The 10,149-nt window shown below is 36.6% G+C and overlaps 3 protein-coding genes across 3 annotated transcripts; 1 reads left to right on the top strand and 2 right to left on the bottom strand.

Moving 5' to 3' along the window:
- Positions 1-1,029, bottom strand: LOC131011649 (uncharacterized). The gene has a single exon (XM_057939429.1). It carries the CDS (start codon positions 1,027-1,029, stop codon positions 1-3), a length of 1,029 nt encoding a protein of 342 aa, XP_057795412.1.
- Positions 1,030-2,528: 1,499 nt separating this feature from the next.
- On the top strand, positions 2,529-7,325 carry LOC131005065 (factor of DNA methylation 5-like). The gene is made up of 8 exons (XM_057931859.1): positions 2,529-2,981; positions 3,122-3,235; positions 3,304-3,525; positions 5,041-5,218; positions 5,446-5,835; positions 6,044-6,222; positions 6,319-6,516; positions 6,600-7,325. The coding sequence occupies exons 1-8, from the start codon at positions 2,616-2,618 to the stop codon at positions 7,197-7,199; spliced, it is 2,247 nt and encodes a 748-aa protein (XP_057787842.1). The 5' UTR covers positions 2,529-2,615; the 3' UTR covers positions 7,200-7,325.
- An 820-nt stretch (positions 7,326-8,145) lies between these two features.
- LOC131005064 (probable CCR4-associated factor 1 homolog 6) lies at positions 8,146-10,149 on the bottom strand. Its single transcript, XM_057931858.1, has 2 exons — positions 9,727-10,149; positions 8,146-9,286 (listed from the first exon to the last, which is right to left on the bottom strand). Exon 2 carries the CDS (start codon positions 9,144-9,146, stop codon positions 8,316-8,318), a length of 831 nt encoding a protein of 276 aa, XP_057787841.1. The 5' UTR covers positions 9,147-9,286; positions 9,727-10,149; the 3' UTR covers positions 8,146-8,315.

Genomic DNA, 10,149 nt, shown 5'->3' with positions numbered 1-10,149 from the left:
TTACTTTTGATCTCCATAATCTTCAAGATCAAGTTGCATTAAATCATCATCATCGGCATTAAACTCCAAATTTGCTTCAGGCAAACTGGCATGATGTATTTCACTTCGAATTTTCTTGCCTTTCTTGTTCTTTTGCAACATTTGATATGCTTCAACGAGGTGCTTGGCGGTGCGACATGTACGACTCCAATGACCATCGCACCCACACCTGTAACAAGTTTGTTGTGTTTCTGGAGTTTGATGAGATGTACTTGCTTCTTGTGGATGCGATGTCTTATGAGATCCTTTTCCATGACTTTGGAATCTAGCAATATGATTGTATCCACGACCTCGACCTCGACCTCCTCTATAGGACCAACCTCTTCCACCACGTTGTGACCAATTCGCTTTTCCTCGGCCTCTCCCTCGACCACCTCTATAAGTGGTAGCATGTGCTTCAGGCACTGCTTGTGAACCAACTGGTCTTGCATTGTGGTTTCTCATCAAAAGCTGATTATGTTTCTCTGCTACAAGTAAAGCAGAAATGAGTTCTGAATGCCTAGTATAATTCTTGGCTCTGTACTGCTGCTGGAGTACAAGGTTACTGGCATGAAAAGTAGATAGAGTCTTCTCTATCAAATCAATCTCTGTAACTTCTTGCTTACAGAGTTTCAGCTGTGACACAATACGGTGTAAGGTAGAATTGTACTCAATCACGGACTTGAAATCCTGAAAGCGTAAATTCAGCCAATCATATTGTGCCTGAGGGAGAATAATGGCCTTTTGTTGATCAAAGCGATCCTTCAGGGATTGCCATAGTACAACAGGGTCCTTTTCAGTAAGGTACTCATTTTTTAAGTCCTTATTCAAATGATGACGCAAGAAAATCAAAGCTTTCGCCTTCTGGGCGGAGCTACATGAAGAATCTGGAACTATAGCGTCACTCAAATCACATGAGGCGAGGTATATTTCAACATCCAAAGCCCAAGTCAAATAGTTACCACCATCAAGAGCAAGCTCGGTGAATTCTCTTTTGTTGATATCAGACATATTCAAACTATAACAAATAATGAAAAGAAAAAAAAATTCAATTACCAATAGGAAAATAGACAATTATACACAATTATTAGTCAACCAATTCATTTTAAAAATAAAAAATAAAAAATAACAAGCAATGAAAATATTATAATTGGGAGACGATCCTTAAGACGTAATAATTTCTATCCCGTAGGGAGAAGATCCTTAAGAAATTAATACGCCTATCCCAACATATTAAATATATATATTTTTTAATATAAACAGAATTTATATAATTGTACATATAAAGCAATGCAAAATTTTGTTAATGTTTGGCATTTATTGACCAAAATAAAGCATCGAGATTATTAGAAAAAATACATCTAACTATATGTACAGGAAAACCTAAACCACAAGAGATAAGAATATTCTCTCAGTTCTCAAAATTCAACCTTTTCGAATTAGGGTCCTAATTTCTGGCAATCCTAATTTCCTCTTTTGTTTTCTCTCACGCACGCCACCATTCTGTAAATTTTTACTTTTTCTCTCCGGATTTGTTTGTATTTTCTTTTCTTCCTAAATTTGTTTCGGTCATTTTATGCAACTAAATTCCTTATCGCGTTGAATTCAGAAGTGAAAGAAAAAAAATTACCTTGCAAGAAAAATACGATTTTTTCTTATTGTCTATCTCCGTGTTCACCCAGTTGGCTAGAGACTCGTGCTGATAACGTATTGTAATATCCCCTTGAGCAAACAATTCCAAAGTAAAAAGTAGAAGATGCAGAGAGAAGAGAAGAAGAAAGAATAGACAGAAACCAGATTCTGTATTCTAATTAACCGTCACTTTCAAATCCATCATATATATATATATATATATATATGAATAAGTAATGTACAATAATAATAAATAATATTATTTACAATAAAACTGATATAATAAAATAAGTAGCGACTATATTATGTAATTATAATTTTATATCCATTTATGAAAGAAATTCTTAATTTTCTTTATTGGAATGTTCAAAAAAATTTCTACCTATTATAATACTCTATTTATCCTTACTTTCATCAATTTCAATACATTTCCAGCACTCCAAAGGCACCAGATGAGATCATTTGTCCAACTATTTTGTGTGTACCACTTTTAATTTATCTATTTTATAATTGTAATTTATAAAAATAAAAATATTATTATATTATGAACTCTAATTAATATTTATCACTAAAAATTGAAATTAAAAAATTATACCCTAACTTTGAACTAATAACCCAAATAATCAATTATTAATTCAAATAAATATAAAAAATAATTATAAACTCTAATTGGATGAGTGAACCCTTGTTAATTATCTTTTTATAACATTAAAGCATAATAAATTAAAATTAAAGAAAATATAATTAAAAATTATAATAAATTAAGAGTGGTACACACAAAATAGTCGGACAGAGGATTCTATCTATGTCACCCAGATCCACCTTTTAAGGTTGTGCTATTTTTCAAGAATATATGAGCGCTATTTTTCAAGAATTTATGAGCGAAGCAAATATTTAGCAAGATTTAGTTGTGCAGCAAGAGAGAGACCTCTGCTACTCCTCCCTTTTTATGCGTTTCTTCTCCGATGGGAAGCTCAAGGGTTGATGTTGAGATGGGGAACAGTTCAAGGGAGGAGTTCGAAGACCTTAACGACGACTCACAGATGAATGAATACAAACAACTGAGTTATAAGCTTTTCCATTTTCAAACATACAGATTATTTAGGGGCTCCAATGGTGAGTTTGGATGCCCCTTTTGTTCCTACAAAGAATGTCGCTACACTCATCTTCTCTTACATGCTGTTCAAGTGGCTGAGGGTCACGAACCGGGGAAGAAGAGAGCAAATCATTACGCCATGGCTAGATACTTGGCTATTGATCTTGCCCATCAACTCAAAGCAGAAGCTGATCAACTTTCATGGAGCAGTGAAGATGGAAAGCTGATGACCAAGGTTCTTCTTTTCTTTTCCATTACACTCTATTCATCAATTTATTCGTCCTTTTTCTCAAGAATTCATCACGTGTTCAAAGTTTGTAGTTTATACATTTTAAAATGGGTTCATAAAGTTAAATCGAAGTATTAAACTTGCAGGGAGAGATAGATAAGGTTCGGCTTCATCACCTAGAAAGAAAGGTGAATGAGTTAATCGCAAAAGTGCGACAAAGCAGTGATGAGTTGCAAGGTGTACGCACAGAACTCATAAAGGTATATGTATCAAAATTAAGTTTTCCAACTTGATTATGATCTGCTAAAATTGGTACATCTATTTTCAGGGCTTGAATGATATTCCCAGAGGCAATAATGATGAAATCGGGATTAGATTTATTCAAGAAATTGATACCAAAGTCTTGGTCACCGAAATGGAGAAGAAGGGATTATCCTCGATATCCGCTGCGGAGAAAGGAGATGAGCTGCGTTTGGTGTGGCAGGAAATTCTTAAAAATTCCGAGTGGTATCCGTATCAAATCATTCAAGATGCCAACGGGAAACGCAAGGTGATTCTCAATGCCTTTCAACAATTTCTAAGAGTATCTACATCGGCTTACTCATCCGATGGGACTTCAGTCGTTTCTTGGATAAGTAATTAAGCTGATGTCAAAGTGTTTGGAGAATTGAGCTTATAAACTAGAGAGAAAAAATTTTATTAGTGAGAGTAAATCTTAGCTAAAGAGAGAAAATTGAAAAAAAATGAAATTAAAATGATATATAATGAAAAGAAAAAATCATAGTTGAATTATTTTTGTAAAATGAGTATTATTTATAAGATAATGAGAAAATAAGTTGAGGTAGAGGATTTTTTTTTTTTTTGAAGCTTATAAGCTTTTAGAGCTTATTTTTACAGTTTATATGATCTTTAGGAGCTTATTTTGTCAAACATTTTGATGGAACTTATAAGCTCCAGCCAAACACCCTCTAAGTCTTATTCAACGGATGTAGGAGGTCGACTCATAACTTACTCATTCACTTTTTATATGAATGAGTCGATCAATGTAGGCTACTGACTCATAAGGATTTCCCTCCTTAAATAAGTAAGCTATTTACTCAACGAATGTGGATGTTTTAAGGAGTATTGAATTCTCTTGGTGGCCATTCGGTTGTTGAGATTAAATTACCCCGAGATTAAATTGGTCAAGATTCATTTTAATTTTGTCATAGGGTATTGCCAAGACTCATTATCCTAAAATTAAATATCGGGTTGTATCCACTCAAATGAGATGATCAAGATATCATAAGATTAATCTAATCCTTCAAACCGAACAGCCCCTCAAGAGTGTTTACTTTTGGAATATTCCAAGATTCTTGATAATTTCTATCATTTGAACTAATTTTGATTGATTTATATCTCATTGAAAGTATAAGCTTCAAGATGTCCTAGTAATGAGGTAAAATACTTAATCATGCATTTTTATCAATTATAAAAAATAAATGTTCTTATTAAAATTAGTTCAGATTAATTTTTATCATTTGAGCTAGTTTTGATTAGTTAGTATCTACTGATATTAGTGACATGGAATGTTTGTGTTAAAACCAAGAGGCTTGCAGAACGACTTGAATTTTTTTCGCAATGTTGTGCTATTGGTATTGGGACGGAATTCGTCTAGGGTTTATGTGTTGTTCTTGTTGCTCATCTTATATGAAATTCTTTGATTTGTTTATTAGGATGAGTTTATTTTTATTGTAAAATTTTCATTGGAAAATAATAGATAAGAAAATATAAGAATTTTTTTTTTTTATCATATTTTACTAAAGATGAAAAAATGAAAAAGTGTTGGAAAATATTTTTCAACTTATCCGGAGAAAATTTTCCATTATAATAAACATGTGAAAATGGTAGAAAATATGTGAAAATATATTTTTCTCTCATTTTCCATCAAAGTAAACGCACCCTAAGTTTTCTCTTGTTTGAGTTTTCACGTAAATTTGTGTGTTGAGTTCTTCGTTACAATATATATTAAAAGAATGAGATTGGAGGTATCCTAGTAATGAGGCTACAAGTTATTCTCGTGTAGATAGTGCTGAAGGAGGATGACCCATCACTGAAAGATCTCAAGAAAAGATGGTGCCAAGAAATTCATGATGCAGTTGTCGAAGCCCTGAATGCTTCGGAGCTGTGGAACTTGAAAGAAAATAGGAAGGCGAAGCTTGATGAAGTCATTAGCTACATCCTTGAAGCACTCAGAGTGAGAGGTCTGCTCAAATCCAAATAGAGCTTCATGTGGTTGTCTTATTTGTGATTAATTGAGTAGAATATTTAGAATATAGTACCGATAAGATCTCTCTTCTAGGAGTTGATATTACTATGTGACACTGCACCTGCTTCTTTCCCATTTCACATAATTTCTTCAATATAAAGATGCATGCACTTCTCTAAGATTTATTTCAATTTATTATACTGATGTTATCCTTGTTGACAGATGTTTCTAAGATGGGAGCCACTTCTGGAACCAATACTTCAAGAATCAAAGAGCACAGCGAGATCAACAATTCACATGAAGAATTTGACATTGCTGAACACAAAGACAAAACCTATAAGCTATTGAAATCATGCACTTACCAAGTGAGGGGCCCTTGTGGTCAACTTAGATGCCCCTTCTGCTCTGTTGAGGAAGACCGAAATTACAGCCATCTTCTTCGACATGCATTCATGGTAGCTGAGGACTCCTCAGAGAGCGCAGAGCAGCGAGCAACGCATTTGGCATTGCTTAAATACTTGGTTATTGACCTACAACATAATGCTGCGGAACCACCACCTCAAAGCACAAGACCTGCACCAAGTGGTGAAGATGACTTGGAAATTGTGGAAGGTTTGTCTTCGTCGTCTCCTATTCTCTCATACAAGCTTTTCAAGATGTTGGTGTTTTGAGGCTCTAATTCTGCTTTGCCTGAAATTTGATTTAGTCCTTGTTTATTCCATCAAGATATGTGTTTTCAACACTCAATATATTCATGGCAGGGTTTCTCATTGTATAACTGAATAAATCCAATCACTCTAAGTAGTCGCTTTGTTTTCAGAAACGCGTCAGGTGGATACGAAGCGCAAGAGACAGAGAGTGGGTGATGATACTAATGCACTGCAGCTCAAGAATCTGTTGAAGCAGATCCAAGATTCACATTTTTCATACCAGAATCTGGCTGCAAGAGAGCAAAAAAGTAATGCTAAGTTGAAAGGGGCATGGAACGAAGTAATAAAGGTAGGACAAGAGTCATTATTAGTTCCGTCTTTCCACTCTTACAATACTTGTACAACTGGTCAAGGAAATTATAGCAAATCAAAGGGTGGTTTACAGGGCTTGAATGATATCCAAATTGGCAATAACGCTGGCATCGGCGTAAAGCAGATAGGCGAGCTTGATGTGGATGTATTCAAGAGAGCTTGCGGAGACACTAAAGGTGGTGTTGAACTATGCTCTACATGGCAAGAAAAGCTTAAAGATCCACAATGGCGTCCATTTTGGAATATTGAAGATGATACGGGGAACCTTAAGGTTTTTTGAAGAAGCACTAATGGATTATGTTTGGAGTTAAGGTATGGTGTGAACAATTAATTCCTCTTTAATTGTGCTTGTAGGAAGTGGTGGACGAGGAGGATGAAACGCTTCGCGGTCTGAAGCACGATTGGGGTGATGAAGTTTACAATGCGATTGTGACAGCTCTCAAGGAACTCCATGAGTACAGCCCAGGCAGATGCAATACCGGTGCTCAGATATGGAACTTGAAGGAAAACCGAAAGGCGGAACTTGATCAAGTCATCCGCTATGTCTTCACACAATTGATGCCACAGAATCGGAAGAGAAGAGCAAGCACAAGAGCACGGAGAGGTACGATGAAAGATGATGACAACTGGGAAGTAGAAAAGGTCAAGAAAGTAGTTAAGAGAAGGTTAGGGAGATACCAAAATCCCAAGCCATTATCAATGGAAATGATTTCCCAGTATTTCGGCATGCCGATTGCTCAAGCATCAGCTAAGCTCGGTATAGGGAGACAGCGCTTGAATAGAAGGTGCAGGGAGTTAAAGATCCCGAGATGGCCACACACAAAAAAGCTCGGCTTAGAAATCCGAAACAAGAATGTTCCCAACTCAGGCTCCGGCTCCGGCTCCAACTCCAACTCCGACTCCGACTCTGATGATCATATTCCATTAAGTAGGAAGTATGCACTCAAGAAATGATCATTTCACTAGTTTGTCTTCTAAGCTTTTGCAAGGTTAAGCTTTAAATTCAGTACCTGAGTTATGGGCTTAAGATCATTTTGTTAAGACTTAATGATTTAAATGAACATAGCTACTTGCAACCTATTCGAATTAGGCTCGGAAAAAGCTTGTATGTTGCTTGATTCCATTTTCGTATTCGTTTGTTCGTCAACATGTTCATGAACCTTAAATTGAGCCCGTGCACGAGCCTTGAACGAATTGAACTCGACTAACTCATGTTGCTGCTGAGAGGCATATTGCTAATTAGCTACTTAGGTGGTTTGATAGTTGCTTGCATCATATTCTGGAGTGCATCCAAATACACCGTGCATTCGAATTATCAATTCTAACTAGGATTTATTAACCGGAATTAGAATTTAATTACCTCTACATTTTGATCTTGGCCGCTGTTGAGGCTCTAATGTTAATACGCCTCCTTTCTGCCTTATCTGATCTAGCTTTATTTTAGGAATAATATTAACCCTGAGTTATGAGCTATCCAATAAACAGTACACCAATTCATGGGGTTAAACCATTAAATTTGAGAAATGCACATTAGCATATTGAGTTTGATTTCGAGTTTAATTTATCGTCCCCATATAGCACCCACAACTTATCTGGTGTAGTATTTTGCCGTAGCGTGAATCAAGTTGCAAGCCACTGCAACCAGGAAGCAAATTCCTAGTCACTGCACAAACCAGATTGCTTCGACTTATGCAAGATTTCCACAAACCAAGAGCATTCATTCATAAACCTTGATCAGATAAAGATGGAAATTGAAATGATGAAGGAAATCCAAACCTTCAAAACTCAGATTCAAGAAAACAATACCTGGCTTCCCACTCGATATGAAGGGTTGAAAAACTTGGCACTAGTATAATCAATCATTAACAATGACATAAACAATGTTAGAACAAACAAGAAATATTAAATTTTTAAATTTTCATTTCATAAACTACAGTACTTTAAAAGTGTACAAAAGTGTGGCATCATTAACAAGCTGAGCGCAACTTCTGCATTTAATCAACACTTACAATTACAAATTTTCAGCTTTTTTTATTTTTTTTCCACCAGAAATATATGTCTTTCCTCCTATCAGCTGCTATATGTATTGAGTCCATTCTCAGCACCTAAGCCATACAACACACCAGAGTACCTCTCTAGCGAGCCGCTAAAGAAGGTCTCCTTCAGCTTCCTGAAGGTGCAAGATGTGAGCAAGCTATCCGAACCCGCTTGATGACACACCCCGACTCTCTCCACTTCCAACAACTCGGCTAGCTTGTTCAACCCGCCATGGAGGCTGTTGGAGAACTTCATCAAATGCTTGATGTCGTATAGAACTGGAAAATATATATTGATCAAACTGAAGAATCCCGCCTGTGTCTCGGGCAAGTTCTGGCAAGTCAAGAGCTTAAGCAAGTACCCAAAATCATATCCGCTGTGGAAAGTCACCCAGTACACATTATCATTCAACACAATCCCAGACGACATCAGGAGCTCCCCAAAACGTCTGGCATCCATGCCCTTCTCGCTATTCCTACCAAAGTCGATGCCACTCTGGCGCAACAATTCAATTGAATCATTTGCAAACACATCCTCGTTTGGATCAAACTCACAGAAATTGAACTGCCAAATACAGTACTTGTCCGTTCCACAAGTGGGCAAATTCCCTTTCTCGTCTGAAAATGTTAGCCCTAACTGGATCAGCTTCAACAAATCAACATTGTCTTTCAACGTCTGGTAATGGTAATCACTGGAGTTCTTGAAATTGCCAACTGGTCGGAGCACAACTCCAGGAAACTCTGTGTCCATAGCAATGTACGGATACTCATCAACGATTTCTCGTATCAACTCAAATTCCTCCTCCAAGTTGTCGGCCCAAACCTCCCTAATATGGATTGAATCGCTCTTGGGTAGAAGGGACATCGCAGAAAACCAGAATCAGAGCAAGCTCCGCAAAAACCAACAAAATCCTCTGTTTCCGTGTTACAGAACACCAAAACTTTGAAACTTTTTGACACCCTCACAATATATCCGTCGAAATCTCAACATACAACAAAAAAAATCTGCAGGAAATTTCCATACAACTTAATCAGCCCCAAATCAATGAAAACCCTAATAAAATAAATCAGATAAATCAAATTCCCGTCTTGGTTGCTACTCCTAATGATTCGTAATCAGAAATTTAGGAGAGGCAACACAATAGATCTAGTCAAAAATACAATTTTTAACCTAAATCTGGTGAATCGGACCCCAAAAGGCGAAACCTAATAAATATCACAGAATCCGAATACAATAGTTGATCGACCATCCAAAATTTCCACTTTTATAAGATCCCTTAACACAGATCTGTTAAAAATGCTGCCATTCTAAGCAAAAGCATCAGAAGCGCATTAGATATGCGTCATCAGCCGTAAGCCAAAGACAAATTTCAGATCTGCGTTAATGAATATTCAAACCCTTCTCACCAACCAACCAATTCATAGGGAGGAAAAAAGAAGCTTACCTCAGAATCAAAATTGTTCCTACGATATCTTACGATGTCTGAATGTAAAGATCCAGTACCAAATTGCACACACAAACACGCGTATGTGCGTATTGTGTATGTATATTGGTAATATATAGAAAGAGGGAATTAGGGTTTGGACGGGGAGGAAAATGATAATGAGCGTAAGGCGGCGATGGGAGGAGCCACAGATGAAGGGCTACAGATTATCGGATTTTTTATTTTTTCTGAATTAAACTTTTAGAAAGAGAAAGAGACAAGGAAGGAAGGATTTTCTAGAGAGAGAAGATGAACAAGGATGGGGGTGGGGGTTGGTGGGGCCCTTATCCTCTGTTCACCTCGAAAACAAATGAAATAAAATAATGCTGTGGAGAGAGGTTTCTTTATTGTGGTTTTGGAGCGAGGCAAATTAAGAGGATAGTA

The sequence above is a fragment of the Salvia miltiorrhiza genome, chromosome 1 (genome assembly GCF_028751815.1).
Source record: "Salvia miltiorrhiza cultivar Shanhuang (shh) chromosome 1, IMPLAD_Smil_shh, whole genome shotgun sequence".
Taxonomy (NCBI): Eukaryota; Viridiplantae; Streptophyta; class Magnoliopsida; order Lamiales; family Lamiaceae; genus Salvia; species Salvia miltiorrhiza.
Note: the sequence above shows the minus strand (reverse complement) of the source record. Positions and strands in the feature narration are given on the sequence as shown.

Coding starts and splice junctions, on each gene's coding strand:
- LOC131005065 (XM_057931859.1), top strand. CDS start 2,616: ATGGGAAGCTCAAGGGTTGATGTTGAGATGGGGAACAGTTCAAGGGAG. Junction 5,219..5,445: donor TGAAGCACTCAGAGTGAGAG/GTCTGCTCAAAT, acceptor CCTTGTTGACAG/ATGTTTCTAAGATGGGAGCC. Junction 5,836..6,043: donor TGACTTGGAAATTGTGGAAG/GTTTGTCTTCGT, acceptor CTTTGTTTTCAG/AAACGCGTCAGGTGGATACG.
- LOC131011649 (XM_057939429.1), bottom strand. CDS start 1,029: ATGTCTGATATCAACAAAAGAGAATTCACCGAGCTTGCTCTTGATGGT.
- LOC131005064 (XM_057931858.1), bottom strand. CDS start 9,146: ATGTCCCTTCTACCCAAGAGCGATTCAATCCATATTAGGGAGGTTTGG.